The sequence below is a fragment of the Budorcas taxicolor genome, chromosome 1, assembly GCF_023091745.1.
Source record: "Budorcas taxicolor isolate Tak-1 chromosome 1, Takin1.1, whole genome shotgun sequence".
Lineage (NCBI taxonomy): Eukaryota > Metazoa > Chordata > Mammalia > Artiodactyla > Bovidae > Budorcas > Budorcas taxicolor.
The window spans coordinates 23,205,620-23,230,410 of NC_068910.1; the positions used below are offsets into that span (position 1 = coordinate 23,205,620).

The 24,791-nt window shown below is 42.0% G+C and overlaps 1 protein-coding gene across 1 annotated transcript in view; it reads right to left on the reverse strand.

Annotated features, from left to right (window-relative positions):
- The window catches only part of PRICKLE2 (prickle planar cell polarity protein 2), a 348,061-nt gene that overhangs the window by 74,546 nt on the left and 248,724 nt on the right, over positions 1-24,791 (reverse strand). Inside the window, exon 3 of the mRNA XM_052645998.1 lies at positions 21,682-21,865. Coding sequence (XP_052501958.1) covers positions 21,682-21,865 — 184 coding nt within the window. The remainder of the gene's footprint in view (positions 1-21,681; positions 21,866-24,791) is intronic.

A 24,791-nucleotide genomic window follows, 5' to 3' on the forward strand; every position in this document is an offset into this window, starting at 1 on the left:
CCTGAAATTATCACAACATTGTTTACTGGCTATACTCTGATAAGAAAAAAAGTTTAAAAACATTATTGCTACAAAATTTAAAATTTTGAATTATGTAGTAAAAACTTTGATGTGGATGAAAAAACAGAGTTGTGTTCATTTCTGCTGTATAGCAAAGCGAATCAGTGATTTTGCTGTTGTTTAGTCACTAAGTTGTATCTGACTGTTACCCCATTATACATATACTCACATTTTTTAAGATTCTTTTCCTATATAGGTCATTAAAGAGTACTGAGTAGAATTATCTGTGCTATATATATATATATATATACAGTAGGTCCTCATTAGGTATCTATTTTATATAAAGTAGTGTGTACGTCAGAGAAGGCGATGGCACCCCACTCCAGTACCCTTGCCTGGAAAATCCCAGGGACTGCGGAGCCTGGTCGGCTGCAGTCCATGGGGTTGCGAAGAGTCGGACAACAACTGAGCAACTTCACTTTCACTTTTCACTTTCATGCATTGGAGAAGGAAATGGCCACCCACCCCAGTGTTGTTGCCTGGAGAATCCCAGGGACGGGGGAGCCTGGTGGGCTGCCGTCTGTGGGGTCGCACAGAGTTGGACACGAATGAGGTGACTTAGCACAGCACAGTGTGCGCATGTCTAGCCCAGGTGGCACTAGTGGTAAAGAACATGCTTGCCAATGCAGGAGACAAGAGAGACATGGGTTTGATCCCTGAGTTGGGAAGATTCCCTGGAGGAGGGCATGGCAACCCACTCCAGTATTCTCGACTGGAGAATCCCATGAACTGAGGAGCCTGGCGGGCTAGAGTCCGTAGGGTCTCATAGAGGCAGATATGACTGAAGCGAGTTAGCACGCACAGTATGCATATGTCAATCCCAATCTCCCAATTTATCCCTCCTCTCTCCTCCCCCTCCCCGCCCCAGCAACCATCAGTTTGTTTTCTATATCTGTAACTCTATTTCTGTTTTTAAAATAACTTCATTTGTAATATTTTTTAAAGATTTCACATGTAAGCAATATCATATATCTGTCTTTCTGTGTCTGACTTCACTCAGCACGAGACTCTAAATCCATCCATGTTGTACCTACAGTATTCTATACTGTTGTTTTAACTATTCTACTAATAGATCCTCGAAGCCATTTTGTAAAACAGGAAATGAAGGAAAAGAAAAAGGTGTTAATTTTAAACATCCATCTTTTAAGGAAGTAGACTTCGGAAAACAGGGAGTTTGGGGATCAGTTCTTACCTTCATTAATGAAAGCAGCAAAGCTGTAAACAACAGACATAAAATGATCTTAAAATTACTAGTGTAAAATTATTAGTATTCAACATCTATGCATGATAAAAATTCTCCAGAAAATGGGCCTAGAGGGAACACATCTCAACACAATAATGGCCATCTATGACAAACCCATAGCTAACATCACACTCAATGGTGAAAAGCTAGACATTCCATCTAAAATCAGGAATAAGACAAAGACGTCCACTCTTGCCACTTATATTCTACATAGATATGGAAGTCCTAGCCAAGGCCATCAGAGAAGAAAAAGAAATAAAAGGAATGCAAATTAGGAAGAAATAAAACTGTCACTGTTTGAAGATGACATGACACTATTCATAAGAAATCCTAAAGATGCCACCAGGAAGATGGTGGAGTGCATCAAAGAATTTGGTAAACATGCAGGAGACAAAACTAATACACAGAAATCTGTTGCATTTCTATACATTAACAATCAAGTATCAGAAGGAGAAATTATGGAAGCAATTCCATTTACCACTGCATCAAAAAGAACAAAGTACCCAGGAATAAAGTACCTAGGGAGGCAAAAGACCTGTACTTCAAAAACCAAAAGACACTGATGTAAGAAGGTGAAGACCACACAAACAGATGTATATACTGTGTTCTTGGGTTGGAATAATCAATACTGTCAAAATGATTATATTTATCCAAAGTGAAGACAACACAAACAGATGTATATACTGTGTTCTTGGGTTGGAATAATCAATACTGTCAAAATGATTATATTTATCCAAGGCAATCTACAATTTAAACACAATCTCTATCAAAATACCGACAGCAGTTTTCACAGAACTAGAAAAAATAGTTTAAAAATTTGCATGGAAACACAAAGATCAAAATAGCCAAAACAATCTTGAGACAAAACAACAGAGCTACAGGAATCTTGCTTCATGACTTCAGACTATACTATAAACCTACAATAATCAAAACAGTATGGACTAGCACAGACACATACATCAGTGGAACAGGCGAGAATGTCCAGAAATAAATCCACACACTTATGGCCAATTACTCTATAATAAGGAAGGCAAAAATACACAATGAAGCAAATTCAGTCTTTTCAATAAAAGAAGAGAAGATATTTGCAAATGACAAGACCAATAAAAGATTAATATCCAACATGTATAAAGAACTCAACATCAAAAAGACAAATATCTGGATTAAAAAAAATGGGCAGAAGAACTAGACAGACATTTTTCCAAAGAGGAAATGCATATGGCTGACAACCACGTGAAGAGATACTCAACATCACTAGTCGTCAGGGAAATACAAATCAAAACCACAATGAAATATCACCTCACATCTGTCAGAATGGCTATCATCAAGAAAGAACACAAATAGCAAATACTGGCAAAGTTGCAGAGCAAAGGGAACCCTTGTACACTGCTGATGGGAACATAAATTGCTGCAGCTGATGTGGGAACAGTATGGAGGTCTGTCAAGAAGCTAAAAAGAGAACTGCTGCCCTGGTGGCTCAGACAGTAAAGGACTACCGCGTGCCTGGGTGCTCAGTCGTGTCTGACTCTTTGCTCCCCCATGGACTGCAGCCCGCCAGGCTCCTCTGGCCATGGGATTCTCTAGGCAAGAATGCTGGAGTGGGTTGCCATGCCCTCCTCCAGGGGATCTTTCCAACCCAGGGATGGAACCCAGTTCTCCGGCATTGCAGGCAGAGTCTTCACCATCTGAGCCACCAGGGAAGCCCAATGACCCAGCAATTTCACTGCTGGGTATATAACCAAAAAAAAAAAAAAATCACACTTACTAATTCAAAAAGATACATGCACCATAATGTTCATAGCAGCATTATGTATAATTGCCAAGATATGGAAGCACTCTAACTGTCCATCTACAGATGAATGAATAAAGAAAATATGGTATATATATCACAATGGGATACTACTCAGCCATAAAAAGGATGCAATTTTGCCATCTGTAGCAACATGGATGGACCTGGAGGGCATTATGCTTAAGTGAAATAAACAAAATATAGAAAGACAAATATTGCATGATATCACTTCTATCATAGAACCTGAAAAATACAACAAAGTAGTGAATATAACAAAAAATGAGCAGACTGACAGATACAGAGAACAAGCTAGTGGTTAAAGTGGGGAAGGGAGTGGAAGGTAGAAACTGTTAGGCATAAGACAGGCTCAAGGACGCACTGTGTAATACAGGGAATACAGCCCATGTTTTGTAATAACTGTAAGTGGAAAGTAACATTTAAAAACTATAAGAATTTTAAAAATTAAAAAGATTAATGAAAGAAAAAAATTATTAGCATTGATAATGATTTTGGTTTAGAGAGAAACTATCTAAAAATTTACTTAAGCTTGAGCAAATATGAATTCAAGTTTATGTAAGGTGGCTTCAAAATACACTGAGACTCAGGGTACCTCATAAGGAAGGAAAAGTCTTATAAGCCATGTAACAAATGATACGAAAGTACATCATGTGAGATCCCCGTTAGACTTAAAAGGGACACATAAAGCCTGATACTTGTTAAAAATGAATTAAATAGGAAGCAATGCATTAAGTACAGTAAGTGAGAAGGCCTTGAGGCTGGAGGAAGCTTGGGATACTTGAAGATTGGCAAGAGAGCCAGTGGGGCTGGATGTTAAGGGATGGCAAAGTGGCCATGAGAAAAACAGCAATGTATTGTATTGTTATCCAACAAGAAAAAGGAAAGAAACTGGGAAAACTTGATTAAAATACAGAAATCAAGAAAACAGAAACAGAGCAGAGGAAAATAACATAGCAAATAGAAAATAACAAAATATGTGGGAATAATAATTATCTAAGTTATCATAATAAATGTAAATATATCCAATTAAAAAATTATCAATATGGATTAAAAACAAAACCCCAATATCCATGATATGCTGGTTACTTAAAACAAATCCCTAAGAAAACATTGAAATAAAAGAATGGAAAAGTACAGTCTTACAATTATTCCCCTCAAAAAAGCTAGCATACAATATTAACAATGAAGAAACTGTATTTATGTAAACATAATTAAGATGGATTAAAAGAGATGCTACAATTGATTAACAGCTCCATGATCATTTCAAAATTAATAGTGACACAATTTGTTGATTGAGCCATCAGTTTCCTACTTGTTTTCCTGGAAAATTGTATTAATGCACCTGTTTATAAACTTTTAAAGGACCATAAAAATGATTTTCATGTTAAAATAAATGCATACAAGATTTAAGATGTTAAAATAAATGCATACAAGATGATAAAAGGAAGACAAATCGATAAAAATTGGAATGTATTCATAAACTTGTAGGTACCCAAAAATACAGCCTGAAAATATAAGGAAAACAGAAATACAGGAAGAAACAAATGCATAAACACTGTGAGAGATTTTAAAGCATGTGTCTTGGGACTTCGCTGGTGGTCCAGCGGTTAAGACTCTGTGCTCCCAAGGCAGGGGGCCCAGGCTTGATGTCTGGTCAGGGAGCTAGGTCCTGCACACCACAAGTAAGTGTTCTGCGACTAAGGCTCCCAAGTGACACAACCGAAAGATCCTGCGACTATGGCTCAGTGCAGCAAAATAAATCAATGAATAGCAAAAAAAATAAACTGTGACTCAGCATCAATAGACCAAAACAACAAAAAATTATGAAGCTACAGAGTATAACCGGGCTTCCCTTGTAGCTCAGTTGATAAAGAATCTGCCTGCAATGCAGGAGACCAGGTTTCGATTCCTGGGTTGGGAAGATCCCCTTCAGAAGGGAACAGCAACCCACTCCAGTATTCTTGCCTGGGAAATCCCATGGACAGAGGAGCCTCGCAGGCTGCAGCCCATGAGGTTGCAAGAGTCAGACACGACTGAGCGACTAAAACGCCGTAGAGGATAACAATAGTAGCAACTGTTCACAAACTCTATCACCTTTCTTCTAACCGTTTAGAAATAATATTTTGTTTATTCTTACTTAAGAGTGGGAAGAAAAGATTTCACCACCTTATTTTCCAAATGGGGAACAGAAGCTAGAAAGTGCTAAGAAACCTGGGGAAGGCCACTTCCATAACAATGGTCCGAACTTTTCTGATTCATAGCTCTTTCTAGACTTTCATGCTCCCTATTCTATACATGTGCCTTTTCGACTGCCCCTAGGTAAATCTCCCCGTAGTAAGGGGCAGAATGCTGAGATAAATTAACTCAGCTCTCTAAACACTTTCTATGAGACTGTTTCTTCAATGTCATTTACAAGGCTTAGGTTTAATAATTCCTTAAGTCTTATTTCTATGAGTCTTATATCTCTTCCACCCCTAAACCCCCAAACTCTGGACAAGAGCTTCAGATTTCATTCCCAGTTCTTTTCTTTTCCCCCTCAGATGGGCTTTTTCAAGAAAAATGTTTTCACTTTTGGCCTTTCCAGTCAGTAATTATATCTAATGTTTCTTAAAATATCAGGTACTGGGATAGTTGCTGTACAAGGCAGGAACCATCACTGTCTGCATTCTATGCATGCTAAGTCACTTCAGTCATGTCTGACTCTTTGCAACTGCATGAACTGCAGCCCACCAGGCTCCTCTGTCCATGGGGTTCTTCCAGAAAGAACACTGGAGTGGGTTGCCATTCCCTTCTCCAATCTTCATTCTATAGATGAGGAAAAATGACTGCATCAAGGTAAAATAACTTGTTCCAAACATAAATATAGCCAGAGAGCAGCCGGAGAGCTGGATCAGGTACTATAAGCCTCTGATAGCACAGCCATGGATTTTAATCACTTCGCTTGGGAAGGACCACCCACTGACCATATTTCAGAAGAGCTATTTCTCATGTCATATTCACCATGCGGATGAATTACTGATTTCCACATAGCAGTGGGGTCCAGGCAAGGATGGATGCTTCAAAACTATGCACAAGTCCAACTTCAAATGGACTTAGATAGTTTCAGCTGACTGTCTGCCTCAAACGATATGCACAGAGTTGCCAAGTAGTTGACAAAATTAGTCAGCTGACATTTCACCTCTTTTCTCCACTTGCCTCTCCATCCAAGGCTATGATGATTTACAAAATGATGGAAAAGGAGGCAGAGAACAAAGAAGAGGCTAAAGTATTCAACATCTTAACCATCAAAACTTGCGAAATTCATAACCTACGTCCTTTCCTCCACCAAATACTCAATGCCAATGAGGATGAAGACACCATTTCTTATTCCTGACACCCTTTGGCAAGAATCAGAAAGGAGGTTTCCTAGAAACCCAGGATTTCATGGAAGAAATGAAAAGTCATCATTGAGCTTGGCTAGTTAATATTTACAGTCCATCCTAGGTTGCTGCTAGACTTTTTGGTAGCTTTATGGAAATTAGAAAAAGACAACCTCCTGTCAACCCCAACTACAAGTTAGAAAAAGCAAGCTCCCAATCTCAGAAGGGGGAGTGTTGTATCACAACCAGGTAAACTGCAAGGTGCCCTAGGTTAAATAAAATTTCCTACTCTGGTTAGTGGGCTTCCCAGGTGGCTCTAGTGACCTGCCTGCTGATGCAGATCCGGGTTGGTCCCTGAGTGGGGAAGATCCCCTGGATGGGGGCATGGCAACCCATTCCAGTATTCTCGCTTGGAGGATCCCATGCACAAAGGAGCCTGGCAGGTTAGAGCCCACAGGGTTGAAAAAGAGTCGGACACGAGGGAAGTGACTTAGCACACATGCACACACACACTCTGGTTTGTAGTCATCAGAGCCCAGCTGAATTGGCCTTCATCACCACCTTGGCCAGGCACCTTTGCTTGGCACACAAACTGGACAACTGCATGTTCAGTTCAGTTCAGTCATTCAGTCGTGTCCGACTCTTTGCGACCCCATGAATCGCAGCACGTCAGGCCTCCCTGTCCATCGCCAACTCCCGGAGTTCACTCAGACTCACGTCCATCGAGTCCATGATGCCATCCAGCCATCTCATCCTCGGTCGTCCCCTTCTCCTCCTGCCCCCAATCCCTCCCAGCATCAAGGTCTTTTCCAATGAGTCAACTCTTTGCATGAGGTGGCCAAAGTACTGGAGTTTCAGCTTTAGCATCATTCCTTCCAAAGAAATCCCAGGCTGGATCTCCTTCAGAATGGACTGGTTGGATCTCCTTGCAGTCCAAGGGACCCTCAAGAGTCTTCTCCAACACCACAGTTCAAAAGCATCAATTCTTTGGCGCTCAGCTTTCTTCAAAGTCCAACTCTCACATCCATACATGACCACTGGAAAAACCATAGCCTTGACTAGACGGACCTTAGTCGGCAAAGTAATGTCTCTGCTTTTGAATATGCTATCTAGGTTGGTCATAACTTTTCTTCCAAGGAGTAAGCGTCTTTTAATTTCATGGCTGCAGTCACCATCTGCAGTGATTTTGGAGCCCCCCAAAATAAAATCAGCCACTGTTTCCCCATCTATTTGCCATGAAGTGATGGGACCAGATGCCATGATCTTCATTTTCTGAATGTTGAGCTTTAAGCCAACTTTTTCGCTCTTCTCTTTCACTTTCATCAAGAGGCTTTTTAGCTCCTGTTCACTTTCTGCCATAAAGGTGGTGTCATCTGCATATCTGAGGTTATTGATATTTCTCCCGGCAATCTTGATTCCAGCTTGTGCTTCTTCCAGTCCAGCGTTTCTCATGATGTCCTCTGCATAGAAGTTAAATAAGCAGGGTGACAATATACAGCCTTGACGTACTCCTCTTCCTATTTGGAACCAGTCTGTTGTTCCATGTCCAGTTCTAACCGTTGCTTCCTGACCTGCATACAGATTTCTCAAGAGGCAGGTTAGGTGGTCTGGTATTCCCATCTCATTCAGAATTTTCCACAGTTTATTGTGATCCACACAGTCAAAGGCTTTGGCATAGTCAATAAAGCAGAAATAGATGTTTTTCTGGAACTTCATCCTCTACCAAGCTGACAGGTAATGAACTTATCTTTCTGGCTCAGGAAATATAGGTTCAGATATCACCTGAATAACTAGCTTCCCTTAGCAAGATAGGACCACTGAGTTTTAATCAGCCTTTCTAATTGTCAGAGCAATAACAACTACCACCACTATTTATCGAGGGCCAACTATATGTCAGGCACTGTCTCAGAGCATTTAGAGATGAAGCCAAGAGCCAGTCCATGGAACTGATTTTTTAGTGCCATCCATCTGGATGTTGATGAGTTTCTGTCCCAAATCTCTGTTTTTATTGTGCATAATTAATATTGAGCAATTCTTTCTGACAGTACTTGGCCAAAGGGCTCAGTTACTTGCTAAGGCAACCAAGCAACATTAGGAAGACTCCAACACTGGCATGCAAGGATGCTTGCCTTCCTGCTTGCTAAAGAGCAACTTCAGTCATTCACTTTATTAAAGTATTTGATACAGGATAACTTCATATATTTAAAGTATGCGACTTGATAAGTTTTGACATAGACCTAGACCCACAACAGCATCAGCATGATCAAGATACTGAAATATCTATTACCTTCCAAAGCTTCTGCTGCTCATTTGTCGTTTCTTCTTCCCACTCTCTTCATTCAGCTCTTCAGCCCCAAGTAACCACTGGTCTGCTTTCCGTCACTACAGACTAGTTTAAAAGTTTTAGAGTTTTATATAAATAGAATCATACAGTAGGTACTTTTATGGTCTGGTTTCTTTCACTGAGAATAATGATTTTGAGGTTCATGAATGTCACTGCATATATGAAGAGTTCATTCCTTTTTATTGTAGAGTAGCATTCTACTCTATGATACGACACGATTTGTTTATCCGTTCAGGTGCTGATGGACATCTGGGTTGTTTCCAACTTGGAGTTATTAAAAAAAGAAAGCTAAAAGCTTCCATTTTTAAAGCCATGTGCTTAAGGCATTGCCTCATTTAATCCTCACAACTATGCTACAGTTTGGATAATGACATTCTTATTTTTCAGAGGATGACATGAAAGCTCATGGAAGTAGATGAACTTGGCCAACGTTAGAGCAACACAGCTAAGATGTGAACATAGAGCTAGTTAGTGTCAAAGCTTATACTCTGGAACACTATGAGCTCAGGGGGATAGGTACTTAAAAGGTGGACACCGTGGGACACCAGCACAGAGCCTGTAGTCCGTGTGGGTCTTCCTCAGAGAGGGATGGTCCATACCTCTCTGTGAGCAATCCCACACTACACAAAGCACACCATCCACACAGGGCCTGGGAAGCGCCAGTTCTAAACTGGACTTGGAAACAGCCACAGTGCAATCACAGCTAGACTAAGGGCGTGCACTTAATGGGCACTTAATAAATACATAACTGCTGAATAGACGCATGGCTGAATGCACTAGTGAATGAATGAATGGATGGACACATAGATGGACATATGGAGGAAGGCAGTTACCAGCTGCCCTGATGGTAGGCTCATCCAACCAATCCATGAAACCACTCAAATGTCTCACGAGTTGGAAGGCGGCGGGGATCATCTTGATCGGAAATCAACTGTCATACCAGCCCACAGCGTAGGCTGCTCAGTGGTAGAAAGGGTGCACAGCTGTGAACTTCTACAGGATGTCAAAGTCTTGGGGCTCAGTCCCCATGTCCAGGATTCTGGTACACACTTACTGTAAAGGTGGGAGCCATCTGTCTTGAGAGTGGGACCTCCAGTGGCAGGTCTCCCTTCCTGCATTTGCAGATGGGCCTTGGCCTTTCCAGGCCTCGCGCTCTGCACACGAACCTTGAGAAGGCCCTGCTGGGGGCATCTGGCCACACTGTCGCTTACTTCATCTGGCAGAGGCCCTTCAGTCTGAACCCAAGTTCTAATCCCACCTCTGACAGCTCCTTTGAAAACCAGTTCATTAACAGGCAGTTTTATTGAAGGCTGCACAGGCATATTTCCCATCACCATTGGATGACGTCAGTGCATGTCTGAAGCCAAGATCAACTGAGCGTCGCTCATGTGACTGGCTTCCTGAGAGTGGCAGGAGATTGCATTCAGGCCTCCTCCTATCTCCCTTCTTCCCTTCCCTTCCCACTCACCTAGCACCAAGAACTCTGGAGTGAGTGACGGTGAAAGCTAACACAAGAGAAGCAGCTTGGAAGAAATGTAATCCAATCCAGGTGGGGAGGCGGGCGTCTCACCGCAGCCATGAAATCCCATTTGGAGCTCAGCATGTGCTGATGGAGTAATGAAATGAAGACGACTCTGCAAATGGCTGGTGACTCTAATGATTGTGTTTGTGGGGTTTTTTTGAGGGGTTATTAGATTTGCTCTCTATGAACCAGAACCACCCAGCAGGCCTAGAGAGATGAACTACTTAGTCATTGTTCTCTCCATGCCTGCACACCTGCCAGCCTCTGTCCCTCTTGGTATAAATAGCTTCTTACATAAAAAGAACAAACTGTCAACAGCCTGAAAGTGAATGGAAAAGCTGGGGGCCTAGCACTGAGGCCCTGGCTCAATGGTGAGTCACAGATATAGAGTTCATGGTTCCCAAACAGCAGGGACCAGAGCATCTTCTGGGTTAACAGGCTCCGGAGGGGGCAGAGGAAGCAGGACCAGTCAAAGAATTTTAAAAAATTATCTTGATCCTATATGCAAGACAGCAAAAGAGACACAGATGTAAAGAACAGACTTTTGGACTCTGTGGGAGAAGGCGAGGGTGGGATGATTTGAGAGAATAGCATTGAAACATGGATATTATCATATGTAAAATACATGATCAGTGCAAGTTTGATGCATGAAGCAGGGCACTCAAAGTGGTGCCCTAGTGTTCTGGGACAACCTAGAGGGATGGGGTGGGGAGGGAGGTGGGAGGGGGGTTCAGTATGGTAAGACACATGTATACCCGTGGCTGATTCATGTCCATGTATAGCAAAAGCCACCATAATATTGCAAAGTAATTAGCCTCCAATTAAAATAAATACATTAATTTAAAAAAATCTTCAATTCTCCTTTAACAAACAGCCTTGTATTCAGGCCATATTCAGCAGATATCAGCCAGGGGCAACAAGCTGGGGATGAAAGACATCGTGCCCACAGGGAAGATGCTGGAGCTGATCCTCTGTTGCTGTCCACAGGCAAATCTGCATCAGTGTCCGGAAGACCCAAATAACAAGGGTGGTGATGACAGCAGCTACCATTCATGAGGACCTCCTATGAGTCAGCATCTCCTAGGCTCTTGAGAGAGTAATTCACTTAGCCTTCGCAGCTATGTTAGACTCGGGCACAAGCCTCTTCATTTTACACACAACAAGGTTAAGGCACCCAAGGTTACAAAGCTAGTAAGTGGTAGAGCCAAGATTTGGCTCCACGTACTTTCGACACTCTTGTTTTTCGGGAACATCAGAGCAGAGGTTCTCAAGCTTTGGCCTGCATAAGAAACCCTTTAAGGCTCTGTTGAAAGAGAATGCCGGGCCCACCTCCAGGGCTCTGGTTCAGCAGGTCTGGGACACAGCCTGAGAATCTGTATGTTTTACTAAGTTCCCAGGTGATAATAATGTTGCTGGTATGGGAACCAGACTTTGAAAACCACTGGAACGGCTGAATCTGGGTAACCTAACCATCATTTCAAGTAACAACTCACCTTAGATGTCATCTCTTCAGAGAGGCTTTCTTTGGTCACCTCATTTGAAGAAGTAGATTGGCCAAATCAGAGACCAGCAAACTACACAGCCTGCGGGTCAAATCAGGCCTACTGTCTGATTTTGTTAATAAAGTTTTATTGTCACATGGCCATGCCCATTCATTTATGTGTTGTCTGATTGCTTTCACATGACAACGTTGGAGTTGGTTATTTGAGACAGAGACTATGTCCCACAAAACCTAAAATATTTACTGTCTGGCTCTTCACAGAAAAATTTTGCCAACCGTGGCTCTAAATCACACCATCCCCCTTTTTAAAAACTGCTTTCCCAGCACACTGAAAGTATTCTTCATTCAATAGTTCACCCGCCTGATTCTTCCACTAGAGTGTCAGCTCTGAAAGAGCAAGGACACTTGTTTGTTTGTTCATGGCTGTTCCTGCAGTACCTGGAACATACTTATCACTTGATAAATATCTGCTCAATGAATATCACTGTTGAGTGCCCAGGTATGAAGACACCATACCAGGAACATGAGGGCCAGTGGAAGAAGATGACAAAATGTGTCTGTCACCAAGTGGGTTCCCAGCCAGGATGAGAGACTGAGAAGAGCCAGAGATAGAGAGATTGCTGATAGGGAAACAAGCCTTTCAGGAAGGTAGGGCTCTGCTACTTCCTGCAGTGATGGGGAAACCGGAGGTGGGGAGAGAGGAATTCCTTAGTCACCAGGGTTACCTGGAGATGAAAAGCAATCTGTCTCCCCTAGGAATGAAAGAGCCTAGTGTGACACATACTGCTCCCGCCTCTAATACATGCCAAGTCAGCTTCCTCGGATCTGATGTCTTGGGTGGATCACCAAGGAGGTGAGGGTGGTGTAGGAAGAGGAGCCCAAATAGGTCCTGGGCCAAGTAGAAGGCTGGAGTGAATCCTGGCTCTGCTTATGAGGTAAGGCACCCTGGTCAAGCCTCTGACCCTTGAGCTGCAAGGTATTCGGTGGGAAAAAAGGGGATTTTCTACGGGGATGAAATGTGACTTAATTCATGTAAGATCTGTTTACTGAATAATCTCTCAGACATTATTTTAAGCACTGCGGATACAGTGGTGAACAGGACCATGTCTGTCTCTCTCCAATAGGCTGACATTTTAGACACTTTAGAAGGTAGGCTGTAGGACAAAAGGGGTAGACACAAACGTATATAAAGCATACATTACGCCCTTGGATGGGTGAAGGCCTCTTGCTCCCTCTCTAGTCGCCTCTGAATGGGGAATCAGTGTTGCCTCATCTCTGCTCACAGGAAGACATGTCAAGGTGATGCGTGACGGGGGCGCCTTTGGTTTCCCAGGGTGAGGAACAGCAGTGGAGCTGCCCAGCCCTCAGGTCAGTGGGTGGCTGCCTTGGCAAGAGCTCAGCATGGCACAGGCCCTACTCATTTCTCCCTAGACCATCCCACAATGCCCTCTCCAAATTCTGAGCACAGATACAAAGTGAGTACGGATTTCATTTCACTTCTGAACTTCTGCAACCAGCCAGATCTTTGCAGGGTGGGCTTCCTCCTATCATTCAGCAGCAGCTCGAAGACCACCTCTCCAGAGAGGCAGGTCCTGACCAATCAATTTAAATCAGCCAATCCCCGCCGCCCCAACACTCTGACCCACAGTCCTGATCACAGGAGCCACTGTATTTCCTTCATTTGTTGTTGTTGTCATTGAGTTGCTCAGTTGTGTCCAACTCTGTGTGACCCCATGGGCTGCAACACTCCAGGCTTCCCTGTTCTTCACTATCTCCCAGAACTTGCTAAAACTCATGTCCATTGAGTCGGTGATATTACCTACTCTTCATGGTTAATTAAATGCAAAGCACCTAAGAGCGTGCCTGGTGCATGCAAGAGTTCACTAAATGTTTACAGCTCTACTGTTTACATCATTTTAAAATTCAGTGTTCAATTATCTCAGTCATTTGTTCCCCAGAGGACAGGTCTCCAACAGCCCCACTTAGAAACCTCACAGATCTTGGTTACTGTTTCGTCTGCAGTGCCTAGCATGGTGCCTGCACAGAGGAGGTGCACAGGAGACCAGTGAAGGGAGGAATGAAAACAGTCCGATTGCTGTTCCTTTGTCACAGAGTTCTCCAGCACACACTGTGATTCATTCTTCAACTCTGATTAGGGGGTACAGTCCAGTGGAAAGCTGGCATGAAGCCCGACCACTAGAGACAGCTGCTGAAGAGGCTGCGAGGGGCAGAGTAAGGAGCCATGCCTTCAGATGACCTGAGCATCCTCAGAACAGGCCATTCTGCTTTGTGGGAAGGCTCTCTTTGCACTCTGAATGGTCTATAGAAAATGCCCCTGGGACTTACTCCTCACCGATCTCGGCACTGAGAGGCTACAGGTAACCTCAGGGACTGAGGAAGGGGGTTGGCAGAGTGCATTTCTTCAGCAGACATCCCCAAAGCGCCCTTCGGACGCTGAACTTTTCAGAGTCAGGTGGCTCCGCCTGGGCCCCTGTCCAAACTTATCTGGTTCAGTGTGCCCAGAAGTTCACAAGAAAGAAGCTGTACCTTTACAGCAAGCCCACAGAAGAGAACCTGGGGAGCAGAACAGCTCCTGCAGCAGCAGAATGGAAATGATTTTTAAAAGCCTTTAAAAAGGCTGAGGAGGAACCCTGGATTCCGGCTGACTCTATGCTGACCCTCTCCCACCCGACATAACCATCCTCCACGTGGGCAGCCTAATGCTCCTTCCCCACTTTTTGCTGCCTGCTCAGGGCAGTAGTGATCAGTGACACTCGCTACAGCTTTGCAAGGAGGGTGATAAGGAGACAGTCGTTCTCCTGAGCATCTACTGTGTGCAGACACTGCCCTGGGAACTTTCTACATGCTCCCTCACTCGGGGCCAGACCAGCCCTGTGCTAGATCTATAGGTTTAAAGAGCACCAGCTCTGGGCTCTGGGTGTCTGACACTGAATTCCTCTCTGCTGCTTCTCAGCTGTGTGATCCTGGGCAAGCTACTTCACTTCTCCGAGCCCTGCTTCAGTCACTTCTAAAATAGTAATAATAACGACCAAATCATGTTGTTTTAAGAATTAAGCACGGTCATGCACGTAAAGTTGAAAATGGTGGTGGGCACAAAACAAGGGTTCAGAGCAAGTTTAATAATTGTCTCCATGTTATGATCATCACCCTCAGAAGGAAAACTGAGGCTCCTGGAAACTGAACAACTTTTCCGAGGTCAGAAAGGGAGCAGAAGCCAGACTTAGTAGACTCTGGGAGTGAGGCTTTTTCCACCGCACTGTGACCCTGAATGCACTCTGCAAGTGATTCTGTGACACAACTGGTCCTCTGGTTTGGAAATAAAGAGGGCTTCTGCCAGACCCTTGGCTCCTGGCACCCTGAGTGTTAGAGCTGGTGGTGCTGCCCCAAGTCTGTGCCGGAACACAGTCCTTCCCCGCATGTCATCCATCTCCTGCCTTTCGAATCTAAGACATCTCTGAAGCCGCTGGGATTATTTGGAGAATCTGCTTGAGTATGTTTTTAAGAAAAACACAGGGAGCAGGAATTATGGGTACAAAATAATCCTGTTTTTATGTAGAAAAACATTGAAAAGACCTTTATCTTTTCAGTGTGATGCAACCCTGAACATTACTGGTTCTGCAAAGGCTCCTGGTCACCTGCCTGTCTCTTAACAAATACTGGCAGGGTGCCTGGCACAGTGCCAGGCACTAGGAAATTCCTAAAGAACAAAGCAGATAAGATCCCTGACCTCCTGAATCTTAAAGCAAAGTCAGAAAGCCAAATATTAAAGAAATAATTATACTGTTACCTAGTTACAAGTTTGAGAGGTGCTATATCCATGGGGTCATGAAAGAGTCAGACATGACTTAGTGACTAAGCAAGAAAAATATTGAAAAGGAAATGGTAGGGACTTTTGGAAAGCAGGGAATCGGGGACCTAATCTTATATTGGAAGAGTGGGGTGGCTAGAGAAACTCCTTCAGGAAATACATTTAATCTGACATCTGATGGATGAGTAACAATCATTACATTAAAAGCCAAATAAAGAATTTTACATATTCCCCATAGAGGTATTTTAAACCAACTAATTCACTCCCATCTTTTAGGTAATATTGGATGGTCTATTTTGCCACATATGGAAAAACGCTTTGAAAGCCCCAAATTGGGCAATTACTTCCAGTATTCACTCTTCATCCTTACTGCAACAGTCTGAAGTGAAAGTTGACAGTTCTGGAGAAATAACCTAATTACCATTGTTTATGTGCAAAAATAGGGTTATGGTCGAGGTAAAATCACTAACATTGGGAGACCAAAGATGTGAAGACATTCCTATCTGAGAACTCTCCATGGAGTATCCAAAACATTGATAAAAGGACATTCATTCACTCAGGAGAAGCAATCTAATGGGCTGTTCACATTTTCAAGGATCACAAGCAGAAGCACCAGGAGAAAAACCACATCTTCACAGACCCAATGAAAGCTATCCACCCAGAGGATGCACTACTCACAACATTTCTGGACGTCAGTTTAGCACAATGAATCAAAAGTCTAACTGGCACAATGAATTAAAAGCCTTAAAGGGGTTTACCCACAACCTCTCCACCTCTAGGGATTGTGCTGAAGGAGAGAAGCAGGTAGGTGTACAGGAATGCTGGCTGCTACTGCTTTATTTAATAAAGAGAAAAGCTACCAAGGATGCGTATGTTCAAAAATAACTTTTCAGTTCAGGGCTGTTTGATGGTTGTGCTCCTGGCATTTGGGAGGGATCAATTCTTCTTTGCACAGGATCGCCTGGTACTTCTCAGAATGTTTAGTACCCCAAGCCCCTACCCATCAAAATTCTAGTGCAACCCCCTAACCATTTTGACAATAACTGCCCCCATTTAAACCTACACTTCCAAATGCCCCCTAGTGGCGAGTGGTGCCACTACAGGTTGGTAACTACTAACAACAGAGAACTATGCACCTATTCCAATGGCACCCCACTCCAGTACTCTTGCCTGGAAAATCCCATGGACAGAGGAGCCTGGTGGGCTGCAGTCCATGGGGTCGCGAAGAGTCAGACACGACTGAGCGACTTCACTTTCACTTTTCACTTTCATGCATTGGAGAAGGAAATGGCAGCCCACTTCAGTGTTCTTGCCTGGAGAATCCCAGGGACTGGGGAGCCTGGTGGGCTGCCATCTATGGGGTCGCACAGAGTTCGACATGACTGAAGTGACTTAGCAGTAGCAGCAGCATGCACCTATTCCAACCTGGGGTCTAAATATAGAAATTTGGGCTTCCCTGGTGGCTCAGGTGGTAAAGAATCCACCTGCAATGCAAAAGACCTGGGTTTGATCCCTGGGTTGGAGAGATCGCCTGGAGAAGAAAATGGCTACCCACTCCAGTATTATGGCCTGAAGAATTCCACGGACAGTATAGTGCATGGGGTCGCAAAGAATCGGACACGACTGAGCGACTTTCAAATACAGAAAAAAAATGGAAAAAAATGTTCACAATACATGAAGTGAAAAAAATGTCAAGATAAATGGATAGCATCATATTTTTGTCCAAAACAAAACAGAAATGTAAGCCTATACACATAGATTCTTGTTACATGCATTCCAAGTGAAAGTGAAAGTGTCTATTGCTCATCATTTTTGACTCTTTATGACCCCATGGACTGTAGCCTGCTGGGCTCCTCTGTCCATGGGATTCTCCAGGCCAAAATACTGGAGTGGGTTGCCGTGCCCTCCTCCAGGGATCTTTCCAACCCAGGGATCGAACCCTCATCTCCTGTGCCTCCAGCATTGCAGGCAGATTCTTCACTGTTTGAGTCACCAGGGAAGCCCACACAGATTCCAAAAACTTTGGAAAACAGTTTTCTGTGGTTGGCAGAATTATGAGTGATTTTTATCTGCTTTCTTTCTTCTTTTCTTTCCCTTTTTTCAATAAGAAAAGTCTTCTCATTACGGAAAGAGAATGCTATCTCTTGTTTTGGAGAACAAACGATAATCCACCCAACAACCTGCTCCACACACCATTTCAATTCTTGTTTTGACTTATCGGGACGATGAGTATTGGCCTCTGCTCAAGCAGCGTGGGATCACCTTTCTCACTCTGCCAAATACTCAGCCTCGTTTCAAGGCAGCAGCTGTAATACCAGAGGTAAGACCTGGGAGGTACTCAAATAAATGTTTACTCAACTGAGTCATCCTTTTCTTGTCTGGATTGGGCCACACTTGTGCTGACACGTCCTCCAGGTTTTAACATTACTTTTACCCAGTGGTTCTCAAGCAGGGTGCCCAGCTCATCCCCCAGGGGCAATGAATGGTATTCGGATACGGGTCTGGTCATCGTTTTCCTTCCTTACAGCTTGTTAAATAATTTCCAAATTCTTCCTAAAGTATTATCTACTATAAATGTCTCCCCAGAGCAGTTCTAGGAGACAGAGCGCATACAATGACCTGCTGGAGTCTGAAGAGAAATTGGAGCCTTACAGATGACCTCAGATGGGCCATCAGGGAAGACTCCAGTTTTCCGTCCTGCCTCCGCAGGGTTCTCTGCATAATATTAAATGCCTCACCCAGAGCGAGCAGAGACAAAGGATCTTGGCAACCTCTCTGATCAGTTTTCAGTCTGGTCATTAAAAAACACACCTTAGAAGCCTTTCTTTTCTGGCATCGACTGTTATCTTTATGGTTTTTTATACTATTTTAAGAAGGCTGGGTTTTTGCAATTAGTAGATTTTAATAAAATTAACTGCCCATATTCAAGAATACCTCCTTTCCAAAGAGGGGTAGCTTTCGTTTCCATTTTATTTAACTGAAGGCATTTCTCAGAAGAAACAGAATAATAAAGAGTGTCACCCGAAGGTATATTACCAACCTCACAACCAGGGAATGAAATGAAAGGTTTTTAACAAAAATGAAAGCACATTACTCGGAACCCTAACTGGTCTTGAGTATTTTGCCTCCAGCACAAAGCATTCTAATATCCACTGTAATTTCTCCTGATAGAAAAATGTTTTTTCTCAAGTCAGAGACAACTAACATCATATTAAATACCAGAATTTTTATTAGTAAGAGGTATCTGGGTCTTAAGTTTTTCTAAAACCTACCAGGCAATCTTTAAAAAGAAATCTTTGAACCTATAATCAGTTCCATAAGTAATAGACTCTCAAAGATCTTATAATTTAAAAATGTGAAGACTGTTTTTTTCATGCAACATGATCCCTTGAAACACCTTTAATACAGATTCATATTTTATTAGGCAAATATAGAGCCCTTCAAATAGCTTGAAAAGATAGTCTCTCTCTGGAGAACAATTTCCTTTATAATCATCTGTGTCATATAGGTCTGAGTAAGTGTTGTGAATAGAGAAAACCATTTGAAGAAAAATACAATTACAAGAGATGGGAATACTCTGTCATCTGACATAATTCAAACCACTGATTTAATAGCATTAATCATTTTCTTTCAAAACAAATCAAAGAAAGATGTTTTATGTTCCCCAAAGATATTCACTTCGGATGAAGCAAGTGGCCTTCAAAAATACGTAAGCAATCATTTTTGGAATTGATGGATGTCACCAAGCCCTTTAACTTTTGCAACGGTTTGTTCTCTTAGGTCAGTAGAAAATGTTCTCTGAATCTGGACATCACAGAATGATATTTAATGGCCTTAGAAAAGAATCTACCTAAGCAGGGAACTGAAAATAGCTTAACTTTGGAATTTCAGAGCCCAGTTCAGCAGGAAGCAACATGAACAAAAGAAGGATGGGTCTCTTGGAAGCTGCTGGAAATGAGGTTAGCAAGAAAAACGAAACAGGCTCACAGATGTATCAAGGTGTAAAAACTCACTGCTCAAGTACTGGCAGTAGAAGGGTGATGTCAAACACAGATATTCAGTCACCCACCACCTCATCTGAGTTTCCAGACAAACTCAAGCAAATACTCTCATTCTTCTTCAACTTATTAATAATACACTCTTTACTGAAACAGAAAAAAATAAAGATTTAACCTTAATATACAAACTGGGAGAAAATGTGCATGCATGCTAAGTCTCTCCAATTGCATCCAACTCTTTGTGACCCTATGGACTGTAGCCCTCCAGGCCCCTTCAGGCGCCTCTGTCCACAGGACTTCCCAGGCAAGAATACTGGAGTGGGTTGTTGGCATTTCCACCTCCAGGGGATCTTCTCGACCCAGGGACTGAACCCAGGTCTCATGTCTCCCTGCATTGGCATGTGGGTTCTTTAACACAAGTGCCACCTGGGAAGCCCCTGGGAGAAAACCTTCTTATTTATTTCTGCTGATAACCCAACACAGAATTCCTTTCAATTCTCACAGAGATTATTTTCTGTGAAAGTTTCCATTCTAAGACATTTTCATCCTAGTAAGAATTAGAATAGAGTTCACAAAACTCAAATGCCTGTAGGGTATAGGAAGATGAACACAAAAGGATGAAATGGGCTTAGTCGTGACCAGGCTGACCTGGAGATTCACCCTTTTGAAACTCTGGAAAGAATGTCTCGCACTCAAATCAATGACCTGCACACCAATCCTTGAGAAAGTAAGATTTCAGATTCTACTGAAAGTAAGATTCCAGATTCTCAAAATTTCAAGATCTGAATATCAACTTTAAACTTAAAAATTTTTAAGTATGAGTAGTTTCTAAGTATTAGTGACTAATTAAAATTTTAAACAATCCTTTGCTGTTTAAACAAATCCTGGCTCTGTGTTTGCGATTCTATCTGTCAAATGACAACCTCATTATTGGAAGAAGAAAAATGAGAAATGGCTAACCAAGGAGATGTTATCAGGGTCCCATCCTCAAGTTCTTGGTGAATTTTTGGGTCTTCCCTCATTATAAAGAACTTTTTCTAAGAGTATCACATCTAAAGTTCCAGAGTTAAACTTTCAGGGTTTTTTTAAGCTTTGAAACATTGCCAGACATAGAGAAGATCTCCAGGGAAAGAACCTTTCTATGTGAGAGGAAGGGAATAGTGGTCAAACACTTAAGGCTGTGATAAACCTGTCTCTCAAAGATGCACAAGGAAGATCATGAAAGTATCCAGCTTATGGGAGGGGCTTCTAAACCAACAGGAGGCTGGGACAGGAGAAAATTCCAAAGACCAAGAAATGCAAAGTGGAAGTTGTATATGACTGAGAGAAATGCAGTGACAGAGAAAGAAATCAAGTTCATCGAACCAAGCCAGCAGTATTTACAGCCTGCAAGCAGTGCCAAAATGTTTCAGGAAGTGCCAGTATCTTTCTCTGTCAAGCTGGGTCAAACTTTTCAGCGCAGCATCAGATCACCAGGTAAATCCTCATTTCCTTACTCTCCTTTACAAAGAATCTTAACATTAAGATTGATGGCCAATGTAGGACACCCCTTCCCTCTCCAAAAATGCAGTTTCATTACCTAATGTTTCTAGACGTTTCTAGAAAATCTTTTCGTAACAGCTTCAATGGAAATGTAGAATGAATTAGCTCTGTTTCATTTCTCTTCCTGGTTTCCCAGTGGGGACCCAGACGTCTTCTTCCCGTACAGCAACATCTTCTCAGACTTAGCAAAGTCAGCTCTTCCTTCTGAACCAGAATGAGGAACAACGGCCGAGACCATGGGAAAAGCCAAGCCCATGACTGCCCTTCCGTCAGGAGCGGTATCTCCGGGACTTCCTCTGTAGGCCTGAGGCTAAGACTCTGCACTCTCAGTGCAGCAGCCAGGGTTCAATCCTTGCTCAGAGAACTAGATTCCATGAGCTGCAACTAAGAGTTCCCCTGCCACAGCTGAGACCCAGTGCAGCCAAATACGTAAATATTAAAAAAAAAAAAAAAAAAAAGAAGAGAAAGAATGGTACCTGTTCAGGCTTCAGTCCTGGCGGAACCCAGGCGTACTCCTCCAGGGCACAGCCTGAGTCATCGTCCGAGGTCGAGTTCCTCTGGAAGTCAAACATGAGTTTGCTGACTGTCTTCTCCATCGCCAGGGGCATCACCGTCACCATGTGCTCCTCCTGAGGGCACTTGCAGTGCAGGCAGATCTTCCTGCAAGCAGCAAAGGCAGGAGGTGAGAAGGAAGGCAAAAGAAACCATTTTTTCACTTAGCCTGCCACTCACCAGCCCTTGGATCCCAAACCATAAACACATTTCTTGGCAACTGGCTTTTGGCAAAAGCATCTAAAGGAGTGTTCCACGCCCCACCTGTTTTTGTAGAAGGCGTGGCCCTGAGTACCTGCAAAGCTCCTGAACTCAAGTCAGGGCCCACCAGGTGAGCATGCTAAGGACATTTAAACACGGATGCCGACCTCTTCTTCTAAATCAGTACCCCAAGAGGCAAGTCAAAATACCTTTTATTTTACTAGGTAGAACACTGGATATGCACCATGACCACAATTTCCTTGACTGGAATAGTAATTAAATAGATACCATACATAGTCAGACCAGAAATATTACCAGGAGATTTAACAAATACTGACAACATTCCATTTTTATAGAAGGTTTCCAGACCTTAGGAAAAGAAAGTGGTTTTTAAAAAAAACTGCAGGTGAGATTTTCCTTAAGAAGAGTAAAAATAGTTTTTTTTCCAACAAAACAAATCTGACCCTAAGATCTGCTGGGAAAGCCATTTTCATCTCCACTGAAGATCCTTGTGGGTTTGAAATTCTAATTAGAAACCCCAAATTACCCCACATTGGTAGCTGTTTTTTTAATGTACAAGAGCATCATGCATGTGAATAATTTCAAAAGATAGCAGCCAGAGACACAATTCTCTCCCTCAAATTGAACATTTCTCTTTTAAGATTACCATCTGTTCCCTTTTCCATGGCTACAAAAATGATGAAGCAATAAAAACGTTGATGTCAGCAACACAAAAGCACTTTTAGCTTCCACCAGTGAAATAAAAAGTAAAAAGAGAGGAAAAAAGTAAAGGAGGAAAAAGATTTTAAGAAAATAAGCTGTTCTACCTGCACTCTGACTTTCAGGATTAGTTTCAGGAGCACCTTATAAAAGTGATGAGACAGCCCAGAATTCTAATTGCCATGTGCCTGAATTTTTTGACAAAAGCTTTGTTAAGAATATAATTCACATACCATAAAATTCGGCATTTTGGAGTGTACCATTCACTGGTTTTTAGTATATTTACAGAGATGTAAAAGCACCACCATTATCTAATTTTAAAACATTTTCTTCACCCTCAAAAGAAACTCCAAGTGCATTATTAGCAGTAACTTCTCACCCTCCCCTCCCCCTGGGCCCTGACAACCACTAATCTATTCCCTGTCTTTAAGGTTTTACTTGTTCTGGAAATTTCTGGAAATTTCACATAAATGGCATCTTACTACAAATACTCTTACCGTATACATAAATGGAATTTTACTATATACAGGCTTCTTACACAAAGCAGGATGTTTTCAAGATAAACTCTTGCAAAAGCTCATGTCAATCTTTCATTTCTTGCATTATAATACTCCATTATATGGATATATTACACTTTGTTTATCCATTCATCAGTCAGTAGACAGTTGGACTGTTTCCACTGCTCTTGAATAACGCTATTCTATTTATGTGCAATTCTCTGTATGTTTTCAATTCTCTCGGGTATTTACCTAGGAATGGAATTGCTGAGTCATACAGAAACTTTATGTTTAACATTTTGAGGAACCGCTGAATTATTTTTCAAAATATCTACATCTTTTTACATTCCCACCGTTAATGAATGAGTGTTCCATTTTCTCCACATTTTTGTCACACTTGTCATTGTCTTTCTCTGTGATTGTTGTCTAGTGGGTGTGAAGTGGTATCTTACCAAGGCTTTGATTTGTACTTCCTTAATGACTAATGATGTTACACATCCTTTTATGTGATTGTATATCTTATTTGGAGAAATGTCTATTCACATCTTTAGTTCATTTAAAATTGCCTTTTTATTGTTGAAATGAAAGAATTCTTCATATACTTTTTGGATACAAGTCCTTATTAGATATATGCTTTGTAAAAATTTTCTCTCATCTGTGGACTGTCTTCCCTTTATGATGAAGTCCTTTGAAACACCTAAGTTTTTGATTTTAAGGAAGTCCATTTTTTTTGCCCTGTTGTTCTTTCTGCTTTTGGTATCATATTTAAGGAACCTAAGGTCATAAGATTTACTCTTGTATTTTCATCCAAGAATTAGACGGTTTTAGTTCATATTTATAGGTCTATGACCCATTTTGAGGTGCTTTTCATATATGGTATGAAATAGGACTCCAACTTCATCCTTGTGTGGCTACCTAAGTGTCCCAGTGCCATTCAATTCACTTGCATTGACCCTTGTCAAAAATCAGTTGACCATATATAAGGATTTATTCTGGACTCTCAACTCAACTTCATTTCATATTTTGGTCTATGTCTCTTATGCTTGTACCATATTGTCTTGATTACTGCTCTTTTGTAGTACGTTTTGAAATTGTATAGTGTGAGTCCTCCAATTTTCTTCTTTTAAAAATATATATATATATTTTACCTTTTGTGGGTCCCTGACATCTGCACTATAAATTATAAATTTTAGGGTTATCTTGCCAATTTTTGCAAAAATTTAAGCTTGGATTTTGACAGGCACTGTGATGAATCTTTAATTTGGAGAGTACTGCTATCTTAACAATATTAAGTCTCCCAATCCATGAACAAAGAATGTCTTTCTATTTATTTCCATTTTCTCGAACGTGTGTATTCCTTAGGACTTTCTATATACAAGATCATGTCATCTGTGAATAGAGATCGTTGTATTCCTTCCTTTTCAAGGTGATGCCTATTTTTTTCTTTACCCTGTCTTACTGCTTGCCTAGGTCCTCCAGTGATCCTAAGTTGCAAATGTCTAAGTGGGCTCTTTGTCTTGTTCCTGATCATAAGAGAAAGCAACCAACCCTTCACCATCAAGTATTAAATAATTGTGGGGTTTTGGGGTAACTTTTCTTCATTAAGTTGAAGAAGT